Below are 23,692 nucleotides of genomic sequence, written 5' to 3'. Positions count from 1 at the left end.
TTAGGAATGACTGTACTTTAATGCTGGTTGGTGATTGCACATGGACGAAGTGTATGAATGATTCTCGTCTACTTCAGGGAAGAGGAGGTATCATCCTGTCAAAACCAGCTGGGAGAGTTCAGATCAGCAGTAAGCGCTCTCACAAAGTGGCTGGAGGAGACGAATGAGAAAGTACCTGCAGTTCATCCGAGCAGCAGCATGAAAAGTCTGGAAAAGGACCTGCAGACTGTAACTGTGAGTCATGAGATAAATAAAATGTCTTCTGTAAACAGAGACAGTCATGCTGGTATATAGTTTTTATGCCAACTTTAAGTGCTTTAGCTGAAGTTATTGATGTTTCACCTTGCGTCATGCTGAATCGTGGAGTCTGTGTTTTGGAATAGATAGATGTAAGTGTGTTTTAATAGATGATAGTGCTATCATCCCTCCACTCCCCACTATTCAACCTGCTTTTCTCTGCCAAGCAATGACAGATGGGCTGATATGTGTTTGAACAGATGAATGTGGGAGTGAAACACTATGTTGTCAAACACAGGGACTATTTTCATTGCAAGATGCTACACACAAGATCAGAGAAACAGATTCCTTCCAGGCCTGCATGATATGAGAAAAATATTTGTGCCATTACGATATTCACTCATGTGGTAACCATATGAGGTGCGGTGTAAATCTTTAAGAGAAGTTAGCTTGTTTGAGCATCATCTGCCTGCATCAAAATAGTGTTAAGACATGACCAAAGGCATCTTTGTGAAATATAATGTAGGCAAGGTGACAAAAGCATTGCTTTTTACTGTGATATAATGAGATTTTTGCAAATGTTTGTATGTGATAGCACTAAAATTGCAATTTATAGTTTAACCTACTTCCTCCTAGAGCAGTGGCTCTAAACTTGTGGGTCTGGACCCGAAAGTGGGTCACAAAACTGTTTGAGTCTTTTTAGTGCTTTGTTCCATTGTTTAGGTTCTTTCCCTGAATTATTTAAGAATTTCCATTTTGGATTTACCCAAAATCATAGATTTTCTCTGTGATTTTTAAGAAACCTAAGTTGATTTTCCCAAAAACGGTTAGGGAGTTTTCATAGGTTTCGTTTTGTGAGCTTTCTTTAGTCATTTCACCAAAAGACTTTTGGTACTCTTCTCTGGGACTTTTTCTGTAAATCTAAGACAATTTCACAAGGAACAAGGGACTTTTAGGACTTCTCCCAGAAACGTTCAGCAGTCTTCTCCAGAATTATATCAGGGATTTAAAATGGAAAGGTCTTGGAATTTTAGGGAAATTTCGTAGAGCTTTGGGGATTTTATCTAGGATTTTTTTCCAGAAACTTTCAGATGGCACTTCTCAGAAAATGTCCTTGTTCTTTATAGGGGTTTCAGTGGTTCTCAACTGGTCAAGCGTCAGGACCCCATCCTTGACGCCAAGTCATGACCAAAAGTTCTCATATTTTGCAATCAAAAATATATGGTTTTAATGAAAATTGGTGCAGTTTAGACAAGAGCTTGCACGCAAGATGTAATAAGACCAAGAGACTGAGACATATCCTTCAAAATAAAAGCACATCATAGATATTTTGCATCATAATTTTTCCAGGCATGCATCTGCGACCGACTTTTGGGTCTCGACTCACCAGTTGAGAACCAATGCTTTATATCATCTGTCTTATTTTCTTCAGTCCCATTGTTTTGTCACTTTTTTTCTGGTTTCTAAACAGCACCATCATTTGTTAAATAAATCCAACTGATTGTCTAATTTATCAGACATTTGGGTCCCAATTTGTCATTATTGAGCTTGTGGTCGGGCCCCGTTGAGAACCATGGTTCTAGAATGTAATGTAAAAAGTAAATGTTTTTGTCTATGTTCATACTCACATGAATTTCAGACACCACTTTGTTCATTAAGTGTTATGAACACCATGCTCTTACATGCCAACTAACTGTGTGATTAATTGCATCATCAGGGATTACTAGATGAATGGACGTCCAAAGACCCTGCCGTCAAAGACCTCAACAGTAAGGGATCAGAGCTTTGCAGCCTCATTACCGTCCTCACATCCCCGGCCAAGACAAAGACCCCGAACAAGTCAGGTAAGCACCAGCAGACTTAACCTCGTCTTTCTTTGAACAGCTCAGTGGAGTGGAACGCATGCTGTTTGGGTGGACTTCTAAAAACTGTATGATCACTAACATTTAGAGATCTTTTGCCAACAATCCTAGCCATGCTGCCTGTCCTTCATATAAGCTTTGTCTCATGTCTTTGCATCAGCTCTTACTAATGGTGGTGGTCCAGGAAGCCATTCCTACCTAACAAATAAAGGTAATCAAGTGTGTGTGATGATGGTGCGCTGGTAATACACCGTCCATGGTGTGATGTGTCTAGATAATGGCTGTTTTTTAAAAACATTGCTATTTCTGTTGTGGCTTTTTACCACACAAATTTCAATTTAATAAAATTGAAATGGTATGTTCAGATAATGAGCAATTCATTTTGAGGAAAAAATCATTAGGATAGGAGATTGATCATTGATAGGAGACAAAAATCAACTTTCATAGAACAAAGCAGGAAGCAAGACTGAGCTTTTAAAGTCATTCATTGATCAAGAGGTAGAGCTGAAGAGCCTAAAATACTCTTTTGAGTGTGCTTTTTTTTATTGCTATTGTGTAAAGTGCACACGACAATGACATTAGGCCACCCTAAAGATGAAAATAAAGATGATTTTTTAAAATAAGGTATTATTGTTTCCGATTGTTTTTGGAGCTTTTTTGCCTTAAGAGGGACGGGAAATATGGGGAGAGACTTGACAGTGCCAAGACCAAGAATCAAGCAGTGCGTTGAGTACTAAAGCCTGGCACCTGTTCTACCCATGAGCCAACCAGGCATCCAGGATTTGTTAACTTTTGAGAAAAAAATATATTTTTTGAAATTATAAAGTCTTATACTTAGAGGAAAACAATCTCAGAATTTTTGTGTTCAAATTGTCAGAAAGTTTTGATTAAAAAAAAGTCAAAATTTCAGTCTGAAAAGTATTCAGTTTCACCTTTTATAAAGTCAAAAATGTAAAGTTTTAGAGTCATAAATCTACAGCATTGTAAGGTCAATACTGTAAGTCAAACCAAACTCAAAACAGAGGTTGGGTTGCTCCATTTTAAAGAAATGTCTCTTCTAAGTCCAAATAATCAAAATAATGTGATGATTCTGGACTAAAATCACAAATATTTCCTTATTGATCAGTCCCAGTTCATTAATTTTATCAGGCTCTCACATGCAGGACTTGTGCAAGGAAAACCGCTTCACCTGGTCTGATTTTCTTCCACATTGTTGGGTATTTTAGACTTTATAATCTCAAAAAGTTTTGGTTCGCATAAATATACCACTTTTAGGGTACAAAATGTTCAGGGTTTTTTTTCTCCTTTTTAAACTCGAGTTTTTTCTCAAAAATTAACAGATCCTCTTTATTTCTTAATTTTTTTGCAGTGGCCCTTATATGTTAATAATGGATGGTTTACACATAGATCTTTTGGCAAGAACGTAATCAGTAAGAAGGCCTGTTATGTTGGAATTTTGTTGATGAAAACAATTAAAACTGATGTTTAATTTTTGGAATGGGTCCTCTGGGGGCTTAACTTCTCGTAGGTACCTGTAGTGGGTACCCTAAGGAAAAAATGTTGGGAATTACTGATCTGAAGGAATTACATCACCCAGCCCAGACTTGGAATGGCCCAAAATCCTGAATCAATTGGTCTCAATCCATAACACATTTCTCTGTCTTTAGTCCCGTGTGGCAACTTTTTACCAACTTATGACGCATTTAGAGACCAGTCACTGATTTTGCATTACACAGACTTTAATGCCCAATTTAAGTGTATACAAATTTTCAGGGTACTTCCCTTCATTAAAATATCTGCCAATTATAGACATGAATCCTGTGGTCTTGCATCAGCTGATCAAACCACAACAAATTTTCCTTTGACAGCAGAATAACTAAAAAGCCTCCAACTGGGGAAAAAAGCTGCCAGCTGTTAACACCGTGTCAATCCAGAGCGACACTGTGACAGAAATGAAAAGGAGGGATTGTTTGACACTGACTTAGATGTGGATCTTGCATGAGACTCAGTGCCTTCATATCAGATTTATCTACTGTGATGATTTTAAGAGGTTTACTGTTAAACTGTTTATTTCCAAAAATGCTTAAAGTCTTTTTGCAGAGAATCTGTGATTTTTTCCTCCCTCATGTTCTGAACATACCCTGCCATAAGCTACAATATTAACAATGCCTTGTTGTAACCATAACCACATATATGATACTTATTATAAAATCCTGCTTACAAACCTTTCATTTTTGATGTCCTCAGAGCTGATGGTTATTCAGCAGAATATGTCGTTTGTCAACGAGGGATATGCAAGCCTTGGTGATAAGCTGAAGAATCGAGCAGCAGAGCTGAGTAGTTCAGTAGAAGAAGTGAGGGACGCCCAAAAGGAGACAGAGGAAATGATGACATGGCTGAAGGACATGAAGAAGACTGCAGCATCATGGAACAGTGCCCCAACAGAGAAAGACTCAGTGAAAACGCAACTTGAACAGCAGAAGGTGCAGAAGCATTTTGTTGATTATCCACATACTGCTGTAATTAAATTATGATCAGAAAGTGCTTTCATGTCTTTGCTCTGCTGTGAATAAAATACTCATGTGACATATCATAAGATAAGATTAATAGAATTTGTTATATTCCTTCAGGCATGTGAGGAAGACATGAAGAAAAAGCGTGAGCAGCTCCAGAAGCTCAGAGAGAAGCTCCTCAACTTGATTAAGACTCATCCAAACTCCCCCGAGGCTGCAAAATGGAAGCAGATGCTTGCAGAAATAGGTATGAGCTGAGGTGTTGTCTCCAGATGGCCCATGTAATTTATGTCACTAAAACTGTGTGTAAGGTGTGTTACATCCCGCTGATAAAGGAATGGACCTCATTACAGTTGGGGCATTTCTGAACAAAAAAAGGCACATATGAGATATTAACAGAATGTCAGCCCGTCCTACTACCTACCACTCTATGCCACCCCACTTAAATTAACACATTTGTAGTGCCAAGACCTGCACGGTGGGAGCTTGGCTGAGAAAACCGTAGGACAGTGGATACAAAGGTGCTGTTTTGCTGACTAATGAACACTGTTGTGATACTCTGCCCCCCTGCTCAGATGCTGCTTGGGCAGATATCAGCGGCTCTGTAGAGGAGAGGAAGCAGCACTTGGAGCAGTCCAACAAAAATCTGGATGTCTTCCAAACAACTGAGACGCAGCTTGGACAGTGGCTTTCAGAGAAAGAGCTGATGATGAGTGTCCTTGGACCTCTCTCGATAGACCCCAATATGCTAAAGATGCAGAAGCAACAAGTTCAGGTAAGCAAAATGCATGCTCTTTATGTATGTCTTATCATTGTGGAAAAGTAGAATATGATTGGATGAGCAAAACGATACATAATGAATTCAAGTCCAGAGAAAAAAAGGGTGCATTCATCACATTTCAATCAGGTTAAAGCGCCTATGAAGTCTCCTTAAATCAATCATTGTAGGATTATTCATCATGACTGATTTTTGTCTTCTAGATCCTCCAGAATGAATTTAAGAGCCGTCAACCTCAATATGAGCGACTCCAGGAAACTGCCAACGCCATCCTGAGTTCATCAGGCAACCAGGACCCTTTAAGTGGAAAGCTGGTGAGGGAGCAGCTCGGCAACGTCACCCAGAAGTGGCAAAGCCTCACAGGACAGCTAGACCAGCGAGATGGCCTCATCGACCAGGCCGCGGTGAAGACGGGGCAGTTCCAGGAGTTACTGAGGAGTCTCAGTCAGACCGCCACTCAGCTGGAGAATCAGCTCACCAACCATCAGGGCCACAGCACGCAGCCTGACGCTGTGAAGAAACAGTTGGAGGATGTCCAGAACATCTCTGCTCAGCTGAGAGAGGAGAGGAAGAAGCTGAAGGAGGCTGAGGCCGTCAACGCAGAGCTCACAGCGATGGTGACTGAGGACTATCTCAAAGCAGACTTAGCCAGGCAGCTGGAGAGTGTCAGCAAACCTTTCAAACAGCTGGAAGAGAAAGCAGGTTGGCCTTTTAACTTAACCTAATAATGGAGTGGTGTAATGTTTGGAAAGAAAGAACCATGAGTCATAGTTAAATATATTTGTTCTATGACAACAATTACCCTGCAGACTAAAATGTATTAATCATAATCATGTTGGCTCACCATTCAAAGTCTTCCAAACTTTCTTTTTGGAAACTGTGTTGCAACCAATTTTTAACATTCTACATCTTATGTTTCTGGAGCTTTTAAAAAAGGCTTTAGACTGTCATGTTAGGTCAACCGAACTTTCTTGATTACTGTGCTCTTGGCCCTCTATTCTCCCATAACTGTATATCTGCCAGAAATCTTGGGTTTTGACGGTTCCTTTCACTTTGACAAATGTTCACTTCATTAGGCAAAACCAGCTTTTTTAAGACTGTTATCTAAGGTTAACTCCTATCTCTGTCTGAATGACTTTGAGAGAGTAATCAATACCTTTATCACTTGAGTATTTTTGCTTTATAAAGGCTAAATTATGCCAATACTGCGACATCGCCATGTTGACCAGAATGTTGCAGCATTACTAGTAACCAGGACAAAAGCGTGATTGCACTTCCACATTTTTGGCTGGTCTTCATTGGCTTATTTTATTTAACTGCAATTTAACCAGGTAGATCTCATTTAAAATCTCTTTTCAAGAGTGTCCTGGCCAAGACAGGCAGCTATATAGTTAATTTTTGGACAGTTAGCAACATGTCAGCTTGATATGAGGTATATGACATATATAAAATAAAGTTAAAGTTAAATGATGAATGCTGTATTTGTAAAAAGGCAGAACATCTACAGCCAGGCGTGTCTGCCTCCAAGTCATTTACTGCTACTTAATGTGGATTTTAGGACTCCTTTTGAAATGTAATTTTTTTTTCTTTTATAAGGTTTAAATGGAATGGTGCCTTTCATCTTGTTGATCTACAAATTTATAATCCACTTAATCCACATAATCAAGACCACTTTGGTCAGCCCTAGGGATGCACAGATCGGTGTATCGGTGTTGGCCGATTTTGGCCCTGTTTACTAAGCCTGTAGAAAACCAAAGAAAAACTTAGCCGCCCAAAATAATAACAACAACCACAGATCAAAAAACCTGTTCCAATAATTTTTACATTTGCATCTAGAATTTCTAGCTCCTGAATCAAATAGAAGATTTTTTACAGGACAGAAAAAGTGACAGTGGACAAACTCTGATCTGTTAAAATGTGAGTGAAAATGTTGACATACTAGCACCAAAAGAGGGACTTAAAACACATCAGTATTGGCATTGTTATTTTGAAAATTGGCATCAGTATCAGCCCTAATTTTCTCAATCGGTGCATCTCTAGTTAGCCTGCCACTTCTTTTTAGAAGTCCCAAGATCAAGACTCAAAACCAGAAAGGATCAAGCTTTTTCCGTAGCTGCTCCTAAATTGTACAACAATCTACCTAGACACGTGAGGTGGATGCCTAAGACCTATCTTTTCACAGCCCTTTATATTTATTTCATTTATTTTGTACAGAAGGTTTGTTCTTCTTTGATTATCAATATGTGTATGGTTTTTCTGTGGTGTTGTTCTTATAAACCAGACACTTTATTCACTTTTAATTCATATGTTTTGTGTTTATTCATGCTTTTCTTAGTCTGTTATTATGGTTTTGTTTCATTTTCTAGCTTGTCTTGTCTTTGTCATTGTTTTAAATGTGCTTTATAAATAAAACTGACTTTAGTTGCAGCTATAAATTCACTAATCATGAAAATGTTCTTGTTGCAGCAAAACGGATTGAGCAGCTGAACTCCACCTTTGCCAGCTCTCAGCAGTTCCATCAAACCTCCAAAGATTTCCACTCATGGCTGGGCCAGAAGCTCCAGGATCAGTCTAAACCACAGTCCATCTCCACCAAAGCAGATATCCTTCAGAAAACCCTGGAGGAGCACAACAGCTTTAAGAAGGCTCTCGGTGAACATGAGGGAGCTTATACCACCATCATTGGGGAGGGGGAGATGCTTCTGAAGAACACTGATGGTGCAGAAAAGTTAGCTCTCCAGGGACAGCTTTCTACTCTCTCTTCTAACTGGGAGGAGGTAAAGAAGAACTCTGTGGAGCAGGCTGACAAACTTCAGACTGCTCTGCAGAGGTCTCTGAAGTTTCAAGAGCATGCTGAGAAACTCAACTCTTGGATTCAAGAGTGTGAAGCTAGTGAAGGAAAAGTCAAGCTTACTGTTGATCCAGTTGCAGTGGAAAGCTCCATTTCTCAAGTCAAAGCTCTGCAGAAGGATGTTGACAAGCACAGAGGGATGGTGGAGCAGCTCAACACAGCTGCAGATAGCCTTCTTGAGGTAGCCAACACTGACACTGATGCTATCAAAGAGGAGAAAGCTAGCATTAACAAAAAAGTGGACAATGTTGCAGAGGGTCTGCAAAACAAAAGGGAGTCCCTGGAGAAGATCTCACATAGTGTTAAAGAATTTAATGATGCTTACAAAGAGGCAAAGGGTCAGATCGAGGGGGCTAAGAAGCAGATGGATGCTTATGAATCCCAGGGAGTGCAGGCACACAGCAACAAAAACTTGACCAACATGAAAGCCCAGCATAAGAGCCTAGAGGGAGTTCAGAACCAGGTGGAACACCTGAAGAGCTTAGCCAAAGACCTTGTGGTTGAGGTACCAGATGCTGATGGTGTGACAGACCTCTTACTGCAGGCAGACAGTGTAGGAAAAGACTACAGCACCCTAAACAAGAAACTAGAGGAGACTTGTCAAGTCCTCGAGGGTAAACTCCAGGGTATTGGCCAGTTCCAAAACAGCATCCGTGAAATGTTCAGCCGTTTCACTGACCTGGACGATGAACTGGACAGCATGGCTCCTGTGGATCTGGACTTACCCACTTTAAAAGAGCAACAGGAGAGCATTCAGTGCTTTGTGACTAAGCTGCGAGAGCTCATGGCAAACACGGCCAATGCTGGAGATAGCTGTAAGAAGATGCTAGAGACTGAATCTTCTCCTGACCTTTTAGGCCTAAAGAGAGACCTGGACGCTCTGAGTAAGCAGTGTGGAAAACTTTTGGACCGTGCTAAAGGCAGAGAGGGGCAGGTGCAGGGTACTCTCACTAAACTAGAGGAGTTGTATGATAAACTCCACCAAGCAGAGGATAAACTGAGCAAAGCTGTCGACAAGGAGGCATCCCAGGAGGCAGTCGGCATGGAGACAGACGTCATCAACCAACAGCTGGAGGCCTTTAAGGTATGGTACCACTGTTATTTTTTAATCATGCCAGAACACATAATTCATCTGTAGTCATGTAGTTAAAAATGGCTGATAAAGTTGTATGGTCAACTGTGTGTGATTTTCAAACAGCTGTTAAAGCCATTGATTGTTGTTAGTCTCTATCATATGAATCTTGTTTGTTGCACACTCTCTCTAGGGATCAGTTGTTACAGTAGTGAATGTGGTTCAGAATCTAATTTGCCTTTGGTTGAAAAATGAGCTATCAATTACATTCGCCAAGGCACTTAATAATGCAGCCCCTGCATTCATTTCTCAGCCTTATTGATTACCTGTAGAATACAGATTTCATTGTTAGCCTTCGCTTTTTTTCTTACAAATATTTTTCCCATTCCCTGACCAAAACCAAAACCATAAATCAGTCATTTGTCCTACCAATCTATTTATTTAAGTTTGCTAGTTGGTAGGTTAAAATGTAATCGCTGAATAACTTTCCTTTTGCCCAACCAAATACTGAATGAGGGATTTTTTTTCAGTGGTTACGTCTTAACAAAACAAATATCAAACAAGATCACCTTATATGAAATTTGTTTATCAGTAATCGCAAAAAGGAATAAGCTGAAGCTTTTGGCTTATTTTTGCCTGTTCCATCCAGGAATAACCCAGAAAATCAGCAGTAAAAGCAATCTGTTTATTCAGGGCCCTGAATGGTGCAGGAGCCCTATTTAAATTGTTCAGGTTCGTCATCAGCAGATATTGAAATTTCCAACCAGTATTTTTTCTTGTGATGCAATAATGCATCGGTAGAATAATGGCATCAGCCTTAGTGGCCTTGTGAACTCTCATCACCATTAAAAAAAAAAACAATCCAACACGCACCAATAAAAGTTGCTGATGTTTTTCAAACGTTGAAAATAGACAAATCGTAAGTGCATGCTTCTGTGAGAAGAAATGCTGAAATATGACAACAGCAGCGATTGTCCAGATCAGCTGAGTTTGCACCAGTGTCTCTAATGTGGTTTAACTTAGCTGAAAATAGAGGGACACTATAAACATTCTCCCATTGTGGACTAGCGCCTACTATTGTGCAGATGTAGTCGGGAATGAGGCTGTTGATGTGATCCCCTTGGTAAGACCCCTAAAATTCTATGCACGGTGGTAGACTATGATCACAGTGTAAAACCTCCACTAAACTACAAATAAAGACTATTTCACTAGAGTCTGTTTGCAAAAGATTTGAACAAATAGAGTCTGATCCACTCTTCTGCACTGCTACCGTATAAGACCCTGGTTCAAGGACCGCTATTTTGATGAGAAAGTTCAATAAAATGCACAAGGGAAGCTTAATGCGCAACTGATTGGCATGCCAGCCACCGCTGCTTCTCACATCCTGGATGAGAAGAGAAACAGACTGCAACCAGGCAGAGATACCAATCCTTTTAGAGAAAAACAAGCATCTAACCAAGAAGTAGACTTGCAGAAAGGGCTGGACACTATATCTGCATTTTACCAAGAATTAAGCTGGGTAATATATCAGTTTATTATGTCACTATATTAATGTTAAGCTTGATGTTGCTTAGAAAAAAGGAAGAAGTGATTTGTTCAGGCTAATGAGGCTATGCTATAGTTAATATTTTTCAAATTATCTTTCATTGTGAAATAAGTTCAAATAAGAAGTTCTTCTGTGGAATTTCTATAATTAGATTTGTCCCCTCTAAAGTGAAAAAAGGCAAGAATTATACTGGTGTTCAACTAAGAAAGGTTAATTCTAGTCCCTGGCCTGGATATGGAAGTTAACCAGCAGTACTGGCATCGGTAACAGTCAGACTGTTGTTTTAAACATCGGTATCGACATTGACCCTGATTTTCACAATCAGTGCATCACTTGTTTTCTCTATAATAATCAGACTGTATCAGCTATAAATTTTGAGCGTACTTACAAATAAAATAGCGGAGTTTTTAAAGCTGGACCAACAGAGTTTTATCTGTTGAGGTCTTCTTCTTTTTTATCGTTGGTCCTTACACTCTAAAGTTTGTTTAAGGACTGAAACGTGTTAATTTGTTCATCCTCAAACTTTGAATTGTATGTTTTAAGGACTGTTTTAGGTCCTAACTATATTTCAATATCAATATCGGTAATACCTAAAACAAATTTGTAAATATCTGCATATCAGATATCGGCAAAAATCCAATATCACGCATCCCTAATATGAACTAATTAAAGAATACTTTTGTGATCCTTTTAGGGTAAATAAGGAAAATTTAGGATTGACTTAGATAGGGGCTTGCTCTCAGAATTCTTGAATTAGGCAGAAACTAATTAGGCCATCACTTATTGTGCCCCTAAATTATGTTCACTAATAGTTAAAAATCAGACTTTTAATATAACAAAAAGAGAGATGTTTAGTTTTGAATAAAGGTTTAGAAAAATTAAATTTTTTAATCAAAGAGCAGTGTGACATTGTCTCCTTTTCGATTCAAATTGGCAGTCACTCAGTGCTACATTTTACTGCTGTTGCTTATTATATTACCAAATCAAACTCATAAATTTCCCATATTTTCCAAAATATTTACATCGTATCGATAAACATGAATTACACTTGGACATTTAAATTGCGTTTGCATAGGGGCAGATTACCATGATACTCCTCACTGCTCCACACACAGCAATCCTCTGGGGACTGCTGGTCTATTGAGGGCATCTGGTGTTAACAAAGAGCTGCGGTCCATATGCAGTAATGATGCGAGAGGGATGAACCATTGCAGCCAGGTGGTCACCAGCAGGGTGTCACTTGATTCAATGGTCTCAATAAAGAAGTAGGGCCAGTGTCCTGATCTCTTAACATTGATAGTGTTGTTCTTTAACATTTGAAAGCTTGACATCATCTCTGGCTTTAAGCTTAGAGCTGCCCGGTGTTGATTAAATCAATTTGATGCAGAAACCAGTCAGTGAGGCGATGGGTAGTGGTCATTTAAACGTCCTATCATCCTGTTTTCTTTTGGGCTTAACTTTATTTCCATTATGTTTACTGTGGTGAGTTAAACTGGGAAATGTTTGACAAAAGCTTAAATGTTCAATTCTTTTTACCATTCTTGGTTTCATAGACATTAGTAGTAGAATGCAAAAAAGAAGGGTTTTGATATTTACATGAGTGTTAAAAGAAATTGCATATTTCTTATCATAGCTAAAGAGATATGATAAAAAACTATCTACAATATGGCAGCTGTGCAACCAGAGTGCTTATGTTCTTTTAAAACTACAATGTTTGTTTCATCATTTGTTACTGGGTTTATAGATCTGTGTTTACTGTAGTTTAAAAGCATAAATGAAGCCTGATAATTTGAAGAAACTGCTTCATAAATTTGATTAAATGTCACTCATGAAAACTGAACAGCACACACTTCTTTAAAATTATGCCCAAATCTACAACTTCCTATTGTCCTTTTAATCTGCTTTCAAGTCCTGTGAATATTATTATGTTGTCTATAAAATCAGATGCCTTTGTTAGTATCAATGAGGGATAAAACAAGAGGCAGCCATTAGCAAGATTTACAGACAGCTGCAAAATATTTTAAAAGCCTGTAAATTCCTGTGGAGGTTTCCAAAAGAGGATTAACCTATATTCAGAGGTGAAATTAGGAAATACTTGAACACAATGTAAACAGCCGTGTATAGGCAAATGACACAGATCTGGCCTAATATGTAGGTCAGAGGATTTTTTTTTTTTTTTCAATTAAGGGGGTGCATAGGAGGGTCACACAAACCTCCACTTGTGTTGCATGGATTAAAATATCATTGGGGTGTCTGAGGTGGGGGTGGGGATGAGGGTGTCAGTTTGGGTTAAAGGCCTGGTGGGGTAACTATTAAAGAAGTGATTGATTCAGATTGTTGCTGAGCAGCGTTGTCATGGCGCATGTTTTTTACCCCCTCTTTGTTCCGTCTCCAGTCTGGGTTTAGAAAGAGTGTACGGCCTCAGCTGCTGCTGGAAACTCCCCTCTGTAGCCTCAGGAGGAGAAGTATTAAAAACAGCAAAGTGATATTAGGAACTTGATCTGTTTCTTTATTAAATTGCAGCTTTTAAACTTCACATGATTGTGTCATATTTAGTTTTATTCCTGTTTAATTTGTTCTTTAAGTAAGCGGGTTTTATTGGCAGCTGGTAAGAAAGTAATAAAAAGAGAGAGACAGCACTCGCATGTGTGTCTTTAATGTGCTGTTACCATTTTAGGTCAGGTTTGAAAGAGACATGCCTGACTTCATGTGTTTACTCTTGTTTTTCACATGAGATTTGAAGGCGCTGGACAGAGGGAAACTGGTGTATACATCCTTATGTGCACCTTAAAGGGCATTTTTTGTGACTCAATGCCACTGGGGGTTGGCGTGGGTGTCTTTTCTCTTTTCAGACATTACATCAGTGTCTCTTAGAGTTCAGAGAGGAATTGCTACCATATGAATCATACTGTAGCAAACCTGGTTCACTGAAAATACTGAAGAAAGAAGTGTCATTGTGGCCACAACGTGTTGCTTACTCACTGCCACATAGCAATGTTGATACACTTTCCTTCAAGTGTAGCATGTAACTTCACCGGATCAAGAGAAGACACACTTAGAGCTGTAGGGAGATTATGTTTTTTCTTTTCATTGAAACATTTAGTCTTATTTCAGAGACCTTTAAAGGGGGGTGGGCTCCAAATAGCCAGAGGTCGGGGACTGAGGCTCGATCTGCTCACATGTTTTCAAACCAGATCTGCATACATAGTTTCACTTTTATAGGACAGCTCTTTTAAAAGTCTGTAGATAAAACTGTAAAAAAAAAAAAAAAAGCATGTTTTCCCACTTAGAAATGTATGTCAAAGTATGCTTTTTTCATGTAGCTCTTGGTTTCAGATTTTAAAAAGGAGAGTGGGTTATGGAAAAAGGTTCATAACCACTATTCTGAAGGAGTCCTCAACTAAAACGAAAATATCAGAAGACAAGATCGAGCAATACTTTATTTCCACATCACGTGAAGCTCACTTATAAAAAGTGTAATGTCATGTTGCCTCAGTTCATCTGCTGACCTTTCATCTTTCACAGTCTACACAAACATCTCAGCCTGCTTGATTTACAAAATAATCGCTGATCCAGTTCAGTCTTAAAGGTCCCATATTTTACCCTTTCAAGACAACTTTACATCGGTCTCAGAGGTCCCCAAAACATGCCAATGAAGTTGTGTCTGAAAATAATCCAATATTGGGTTTTTGCATGTCCATAAATCCCTTTGTTTCCACCCTGTTCAGAACGTGCTGTTTCTGTGTCTGTGGCTTTAAATGTACTGAGCTGTCTGACGCCACAAAGTTGGAAGCATAGCATTGTTCAAAATGTCTTTGTATGCTGAGGCATTACGATTGGCCTTCACCAGAGATGAGGTCTAGTCCAAACCCTGAAACCCATCTGACTGCCCAACAGAGAAGCATGATTTGTCACTTTACAGTTGACATTTCCACTGCTCCAGATTGCTGGAGCTTTAGACTAGTGGTTCTGAACTGGTGGGTCAGGACCCAAAAGTGGGTCGCGGATGTGTGCCTGGGAAAATAAACTGTGCCAAATTGTCTATGAGACTCTATAAAACATGCATGTGTCATCCTATTTTATTGTCTTGTTCTACTATTAAGTTCTATTATTTTTTTATTGAATACATCTGATTGACCAAAAAACATCTCCAAAATTTGGGATGCAATTCTCCTTGAGGAGTTGATGGTGGGTCTCGTAACTCAACAGGTTGAGAACCGCTGCTTTAGACCACTTTTTGTATCACAAATGTTTGCAAATGGAGACTGCATGGCTAGGTGCTTGATTTTTAAACACTTGTGGCTACAGGTCTGGTTAAAACACCTGAATTTAATAATGAACAGGTGTGGCCAAATACTTTTGTCCATATATAACTTTTTACATTTTTAGCTTACTTTCAGTAAAAAATAACTTTTAAGTCTACTTTTACATAACCAAAAAAATTAAAACTTCTACTTCTTGTGGATCTTTTGCTTTTGTACTTTTTTTTGCCTTGGTTTTGTAGACTAATCTGTTTGTCCTTACACCGATACTCATTATGCTATCTTACTGAGCTCCTGCCTTGTCTGTCAAAGCACTTTGTAAAGATCTGCCTTTAAAAGGGATGTATAAATAAAGTTAATATTATTTGTTGTTATTTTTTCAAAGTAAATGTTTTCATAGGCATATGTCATTTTGCAAGGTGAATGAACTAACTACAGATGTGTGCTGACGAGGGCTGGGCAGTCAATTGAAAATTAGATTAAATCACAATTTAGCATGCTGCAATTTTCAAATCGCAAAAGGTACAATATTTCTTTGACCTGAAATTTGTGTAAAGTACCAGTTTGAATTTTTGCAGCAGCAGCAGAAATGTTATGCATGACATATGCAATCATTCAGGTGCATTATTTTAAAATAATCTGCAAAAAATCCTACCTTCTTAATTTTTGTACGTCTTCTTGTTAAACATAAGAATGGGAAAAAATCCTTCAATGCAGTATTCATATCCATTTTGCAATACGAGTGAAAATAGTCAGAATAAGACACTTTCAAAGAATAGTTCAGCCCTTGTTTAGGAATAAAAGAAAGTTAAGGAATAATTGCATATCAGATCATAATTGCAATATTGGGGAAAAAAAATCTCAATTAGATTATTTTCCAAAACCGTTCAGCCTTAGTGCTGACATAGTTGTAGGTTTTTTTTTCTTTTTTGTTTTTGTACGAAGCTGCCTGCACAGAAGAGAGAGAGAGAAACAGAAACAGTGCTGATGTTTCTGGGATTTTCTTCTAATTGTTTTTGCAAAGTGAGGTCTGGGGAAATTCAGCTTTTTTTCCCCAGTGAATGGTTATTTTATGTAACAGTAACAATGTTAAAGAGTATTTGATTGCTAAACTAATGCATTATGTTAAATGTTTTGAATTCTCCAACTGCTGATTTTGAAACGTTATCCCTGAAACTGATAATCTTTTAGGTCATGTAGAGGTGCCAGTATTATTTTTGGTAGGGTTGTTACAAGAGAAGCACACCATGTTCCCTTGTAATGGACATTATTCAGTTTGTGCATTCATGCAAGTAATTTTAATGAAAGCCACAAAGATGGCCATCAAATGTCTTTATTTTATCACAACTCATAGCTTGAAAAAAGAACAGCAGAAGATCTTATTTAGTTTGTAGCTGCTTATCTTCTTTGAGAGCTAATGTTCCTCAGTCTGACTCAACTAGCAGCAGTGTTGTTTTGGAAACTCTTCTGCATCCGATACTTTGGAGACGCTAACTAGTGTTGTACTTATTTAAACTTTTTTAGTCCTTTGATTGAAAAATATCTTCTCTTTTATGAAATTTACATTTCATGACTAATCATAACTTCACACAGAAAAACAGTAGGAAATAGGATGAGAACAAAGGAATCTGCAGCATGCAGAACATCACAGGGATAATTAGTTTTAATTCATTCAAGTGCTTGAATATTTAAAAAGCACCCTGGTTTCAGTGGGCGAAAATCTTTTTTGTTACTCCCACCACATCTTAAATGCTTATTTATCTCCGTCAGCATCCCCTTTCTGTCTCCTCTCATGTGTGCTGAAGTGAACAGAGACATTGTGATTGTTCTGCTCCTCACTGAGCTACTGTGGTTTAGACAATCCAGGAAACAAAAATAAATTCCTTCCATTATCTCCTCTCTTGTCCTGTACCCTGGTCACTGGACATAAAAAGCGCCTTCATGCACTTGGCAAAGCCGTGGGTGTTAAATTACCTGGGACCTGTGCCTCCCTCTGCATTCCACAGTAATTAAGAATATCTGCAGGGTTCACAGCAACCGTCCACGAGAGGAAAACAGAGGACAGAGAGGGGAAAAAAGGAAAAATGTGTATCTATTTCAGCAACAGCGTGATGTCATGAAAGTGGGAGCTGCTGCAGCCTGTTGGTCTAAGTTCTTATGTGAAGGAGAGAGGCTGGTGCGTATCTTTTCCCCTCCCCGTTCTCTGAGTCACTCAAAGAAAGAAGAAAGAAAGAGGAAAAGTGAGTGCTTGTGTCAGGATGCAGAAGAAGGCTTAGAAGTGAAGTCATATGGGCCGTGCTGACATAAGGGGGAATTAGAAAGGGGAGAAAAAAAGGGTCATGTGTCCACCAATCAACATGTGCCGGAGCGGCTCTGAGCACAAATGGAGTTGTGGCAGATGTTGTCTGAATAATGAGCGGGGGCGGGGCATGAAACCCTCTGCCAGGAGGGTGTCTGTCATTGCGAGGGAGCGATGAGAGAGAAAGGGCAGGCTTTTTTTTGTTTATCCACGAGTACCAGCTCTCCTCAGAACTACCCACAGTTTTGGATCGAGCCTGCTGGATTTCTCTGTGGATATTTTCACTTTTGCACTGAGGATTTTTTCTTTATTTTGTGTGGATGCTGTGAGGATCATAGGGAGAATGAAGCACTTTGGACTTTGGAGGAATTGTGATTAAGTTTGGGCGATGCAGAGAGGAATCTTAAGGCATATTTTCAGGATAGGTGGCTGCATCTAAAGAGTGGATTATCATTCCTACTGTGGAGTATAAAGCTGCTGAAAGACTGAGCATTTTGTTGGGGATTTTTTAATTGTTTTGCATGTTTGTATTTCTAGAGCCTTTATTTTTTAAATCTAGATCCACTTTATTTTTCCATCTTTTGTAAAAGAGAAGCACCTTAACATTTAATTTGTAATAAAAGTAGAAACATTTTTTATTTATTTGTTAACTTCTCATGTAAAGAGCATTTTAAACTTTAAATGACTTGCACTAAAGCAACAAATACCTCAAAGGGCTTCACTACTCGCTGAGTCTTTCCTTTGTAGTGAGTGGTGTCAATTGTTTTAGCATGGGCAAGCCGCTGAGCAGACCAGATTGCCTCAGACAAAACCCATCCTGTGTGGGGAAGGGGGAGGAGGAGGACCTGAACATTGATGACTGCTATGTACCCCAGAGATCCATTTATGACACCGTGCGGCTCAATGAGCAGATAGACTCTGGCTCTAAAGGCAGCCTCTCCTCCCGACACTTCACAGGCACCCTGCCTTACACTCACCGCACGCTAGACCTCAGCAGCCTGTGTGGAAATGGAGGTCTCTCTGCCTCCAGCTCCTTTGAGCTCCGGACCCGTAAACCTGCTCTGCTGGACGAGCGGGTGGTCTATGATGGACTCAAACTCAACGGGCACATGATGAGGCCAACAGACACAGTGCTGCCTAAGTCACGTCTCCAAGGAGGAGAGAAGAAGGATCATCCTAATCATCGGCGCTCCTGGAGGACTTTTGCGCCTACTAACTTGAGCGAGTACGCGAGCCGCAGTGGAACTCTGTGCTCAGGGAGCGTTGAGAGGCCGGGGCTGATCAATGGAAGGAGAGGACAGAGTATGACCAGCTCTCTGACATCTGAAGAGGACTCAGGTCTTTACAGCCCCACTGTGGATAGGGAGCGGCATGCTCATCGATCCCACATTAGAACAGGACCCGGTACAAGGAGCCTCTCATCTTCAGAGGCAATGCACATGTCTGGAGATCTCAGAACGGGGCGATCGCTCAGCTCAGGACAAGAAGAATTCCTTTTCTCACCTGCAAAGGATAACCGGACTCTTTACCACAGCAGCAGCTTGGTCCAAGAGCCACTTAAAGCTGAATCCAATGTTGTGGATGTAAACAGAAAAGACTCTCTCAGTAATGGAGAATACAAACACTCCACAGGGAGGTTATCCTCCAGGAGTCAAAACGAAACGTCCGGTTGGCGCTCCAGGACTTTAACCGACTATGATGAGCTGTCCACAGCTGAGCTTCTGGAGGATGTGTCATACAAAGATGACTGTGAGCTTGTTAGTGTGGTGGTGACACAGCCTGAGGCATACGGAAACTCCGTAACCCTACCCATAGACAGCCGGCAGCTAATGAAACCATGTACTGTGCAACAAGGAGCGTCTAAATACAGCATGGAGGAGCTGGAGGAGTTTCTTCAAACGGTGGAGGCCTGTCTGCCAAGAAGTTTACAAACGTTCGAGCACCCACAGGAGCATGAGATCGAGGCCTTGCTGAGTGCCATCGCTTCATGTCCTGAAATGGGCCTCAAGGGTTATTTCACCCCACAGGTGCACAAAATACCTCTTCCTTAAGTTTCCATCATTAGCAGATCCAGGAAATGTGTCAGGACATGAAACATCTCTTTGATGAGTAGTTCTCAGCTGTTTAGTCCTTTCTGTTCTTAACATCTCATTATATGATGAGTGAAACAGGTTTTGCACACTAGTTAAAGCTGAAAGACAGTCCTTGATTGTTCACAGCTGGGCTTAAACTGTGGGCACTGTTTAACTGGAAACTGACAACTGGTAGAGTTGCTGTTGTCAGCTAGATTTTTAACACTAAACAAAAATTCAAGATGTTGACGGTACAAATGTGGGGAAAATCTTTTGCAGGCAGGCTGTATTGAAAAGGGTCAACATTGGATGTGAACGAGCTATAAAATAAATTGAATAGAGGTATGAAGTAAGGTGATATAAGAATAATTGTTTGAAAAACTATAAATGAAGTGAAAAGGTGATGAGGCAGTCATGCCTCCAGAGTAATTCAGACTTTTCTCTATTGAGTATGATTCTTTTGCTCTTTGAGGTATAGTCCACCATCTCTCAACCAGAAGGCCGGGGATTCGATGCCCAGCTCCTGTCACATGTCGATATGTCTTTAGGCAGGACCCTTAACCCCAAATTGGTGATGTGTGAATGTGTATGGATTCTTATGAATGGACTTAGTTAGAAGTGATAGTCCCTCTACATCGCAGCCTTTACCATCAGTGTTTGAATGTAGAGTGAATGGGTGTGACCGGCAGTAGAAAAGGCACTTTAAATAGTTGGATGACAAGGAAATTCTATTTCCCATGAATGCATAATGATATGTTTTAGATTTTTTTAATGAAAATCTCCTGAAAATTTTGCTTTAAAGCAGATGTATAGCAGGTAATGATAGTATAGTAAAACAAAACATTTTTAGTAGGAACCAAATACTTTATTTGGTCAGGAAACAACCATTTCAATTCCAGTGTTGAAATCTCTCTTCCTTATTATTATAACAGGACAAAGAACCTGCTAACACATCTAAGGCAATTGTAATTTTTAGGATGGTATCACATAGTGGTATGAAATACCAATACAAAACCTAATTATTTATACTTGTACTTGTAAAACATTACAAACATTGTATCTGTATCATCTTAAGACAGTGGGTCTCACCTGGTTTAGCATCAGGACCCACCACCAACCCCTGAATGAGAAGTTACCTGAATTTTTCACATTTTTTCGATCATAACCAAATATTTATAATGAAAAATTAAGCACTTTTGACTTAAATGGAACAAAAGATGCAGAACAAACAGATAGAGGGATTTCCTTAAAACAAAAGCACATCATAGACATTTTGGTACATATGTTTTTCCAGGCACAATTTAGCGACCCTCTAGGAATGGCTCCCAGACCCACTTTTGGGTCCTGACCAACCAGTTGAGAACTAAGGTCTTAAAGCATGATGGTTACCACTCATTTTGTGGGCCATGTCTGCATTTTGGTGATATTTGAACATAGATGAGGAGGGATTAAGGACATCTGAAAAAAATCCAATTTCAAAATAATTCTAAGAACAGATATGATAATATTAAGTAGTCATATTTGTACTCAGTATCAGTAATTACCCAAATGTAAGTACTTGTGCTCCCACCTGGCTTTGAAAAATGTGGTGCATCCCTTCCCATATTGTAAGTTATTTAGATGCTTTATAGGGTCCGGATGTCCTCGCATTTATGTCATGGGCCCCATGTACAGAGACTAAAGTCTTATTGCAGCAGCTGTGCAAATCCTGCCTTGGCCTTTTGCTGCATTTCATCTCCTAGTCTCACATTTATCTCTCTTCAGCCGTTTTTACCATTTAAACTACCCCAACACCCAAAAAGAAAAAATACATAGATGCTTGATACTATACTATTAGCATTTGTAAAATACACTGAAATCTAGTTCAACACCAATCCACTTTATGGCAATACAAAATGTCTGTATGCATCTACAGTACATGCAAACATAGGTTCATACTTAACTGTAAGAAATAAAATCAAGTAAAATAAAAACGATGGTTACTAAAAAGCACTACAAACTTAAGCCTAAAATACATAAATATAAAATGACAAGTGGTAATAAAAGAAATAAGGAATGATTTATTATTCAGAGGCACAATCGTATAAAATGAAATGTACTGATATTTGTTATCACATTATTACATTAAGCTCAAGAATCTGTGAGTTGTAAATCTCTTTTCTGAATTACTTCATTTTTCTTTAGGAATTCCAGAAAGAGGATATCGATCCACTGCACACTCAGCTTCAAGACATCAACTCCCTCGGTCAGGGTCTGATCCAAACCGCTGCTAAAGGCACCAGCACCAAGAAGCTTGAGGAAGACCTGGATGAAGTCAACACAAAGTGGAACACCCTCAACAAAAAGGTTTGCTTTATACTCTCTGTCTGACTTGTTGATCTTTGTGTTGGATTGATGCCTTATTAATAAAACTGTAAAAAGATGTTGGCATAGAAATGAGTCATTCATTCTCACTGTTTGTTGTAGTGTTATCCTTTGATAAGTTACTGGGTACAGTTTGGGTTGGCCCTCAAACAGCTGACATCAATGTTTACCATGTGGTTTGCAGATTGCCGAGCGCTCAGCCCAGCTGCACGAAGCCCTGCTGCATTGTGGGAGGTTCCAGGATGCTTTGGAGTCCCTGCTCAGCTGGTTGACCGACACAGAGGAGCTGGTGGCCAATCAGAAACCTCCATCTGCAGAGTTCAAAGTCGTTAAAGCACAGATACAAGAGCAGAAAGTAAGCTGGTGTCACATGGTGCAAACACAAACACATAAAAACACACCAGCAGGTCATTGTTAATCTCTCCACTTTAACACCAGAAAATCCACACACTGTTATGACTTTGCCATTCATCTTATTGAACTGACATCCATTGTTCAACATGAGTGCTGCACACAAAGCTTTAAGTTTATTGGACACTTAATTTGTGCCTCTTAGATTTACTGTTTTTCACCAAGCCATGCTCCCAGCAAAGGTAGGTTTAAGGCACCCAGTAACTCTCCTCCTTTGTTTGTCTTTGACAGCTTTTACAGAGACTGCTGGATGACCGAAAACCAACTGTGGAGCTGATAAAGAAGGAGGGAGGGAAGGTTGCAGAACTGGCCGAGTCTGTGGATAAGGAGAAGGTTGCAAAAGAGATCGAATGCCTGGGGCAGAGGTGGGACGCTCTTCTGAAAAAGGCTGAGAACAGGTCTGTATAAACAACTGTAATATTATACATCCCTCTACATGCAATAACTCTAATTTAATAGGGGGAAACTTGAAAAAAAAAAAGAACTTTTTCCCAGTTTCTTATAAAACAAACAGCATTTTTATTCATCAGCATAATAAAGTTAAGTTTTTACCAACTTAAGGAACGTGTAAAAGCTTCTTCAAAATGTCAAATCCCATGCACCTCCACTTAATCATTTTCTTTCTTAGAATTGACATTGAAAAAATTGGATGCTCATCCAATGTTTCTATTGTAAATATGAATATGAAATATGAAGCAGATAGCTTAGGTCTGCAGAAACGCTGGAAACAGTCTTTGTTTCTGTTCCCAGTCTCTGTGCTAAGCTCAGCTAACTGCCCCTAGGTGGTAGTTTCATGTGGACACAGATGGAAAGAATTTTAAATCTTCTCAACTTACTGTTATCAAAAGGAAAAAAGAGCAAAAACTTAATAAAAAACAAATATTAACAAGTGCCTCGTTATGTTGTTCAAAGAAAAATAAGGCATGAGTTGCTTGTAATAAGTGAAATATCTGCCAATGCAGCAGAATTTAGTTCATATTGTCTAAAAAATTACACATTTCATATTATTTTGGATATTACCTGAATCTTTAAGAAACTTATCTAATTTTTTCTTGCTGATGTTTTTACTTTTTCCACACCATTTAGGCCTTATTTTGCTATTAAAGAGGCAGTGAACACTTCAACATTTTTATTTCATCTGTACACTGAGGTAATTTACTGAACTATAATAAAACACATCAGTGTTGGTGTTATAGTTGAAATTTGCACCAAACTGATAAAAATCTCGATTTTATGGCTTTTAATTAGCTCAAACAGACATCTGCCTTGAAAAATCTTTTCTGAATAGGTGGGGCTTATGTGACATAGAAACTGACCATTGGTAGGTTTCTACATCACAAACTCTATATAAAAGGTAGAGCGTTACTGCCTCTTACTGACGTTCCCATTCAGAGCCCACGCCCATCGTCTCCTGCACTGCTTCGG

At 39.3% G+C, this 23,692-nt stretch overlaps 1 protein-coding gene across 15 annotated transcripts in view; it reads left to right on the top strand.

Moving 5' to 3' along the window:
• Positions 1-23,692, top strand: part of dst (dystonin) — a 172,688-nt gene that overhangs the window by 111,350 nt on the left and 37,646 nt on the right. For 14 of the 15 annotated variants that reach the window (XM_041788873.1, XM_041788874.1, XM_041788870.1 and 11 more), the window contains 11 exons: positions 78-234; positions 1,955-2,081; positions 2,260-2,310; positions 4,347-4,582; positions 4,730-4,859; positions 5,188-5,387; positions 5,594-6,092; positions 7,857-9,325; positions 21,677-21,838; positions 22,041-22,211; positions 22,499-22,665. In XM_041788873.1, the coding sequence (XP_041644807.1) occupies positions 78-234; positions 1,955-2,081; positions 2,260-2,310; positions 4,347-4,582; positions 4,730-4,859; positions 5,188-5,387; positions 5,594-6,092; positions 7,857-9,325; positions 21,677-21,838; positions 22,041-22,211; positions 22,499-22,665 (3,369 nt within the window). The remainder of the gene's footprint in view (positions 1-77; positions 235-1,954; positions 2,082-2,259; positions 2,311-4,346; positions 4,583-4,729; positions 4,860-5,187; positions 5,388-5,593; positions 6,093-7,856; positions 9,326-21,676; positions 21,839-22,040; positions 22,212-22,498; positions 22,666-23,692) is intronic. The other variant, XM_041788871.1, reaches the window with a different exon arrangement.

Source organism: Cheilinus undulatus, linkage group 6, assembly GCF_018320785.1.
Source record: "Cheilinus undulatus linkage group 6, ASM1832078v1, whole genome shotgun sequence".
NCBI lineage: Eukaryota > Metazoa > Chordata > Actinopteri > Labriformes > Labridae > Cheilinus > Cheilinus undulatus.
Note: the sequence above shows the minus strand (reverse complement) of the source record. Positions and strands in the feature narration are given on the sequence as shown.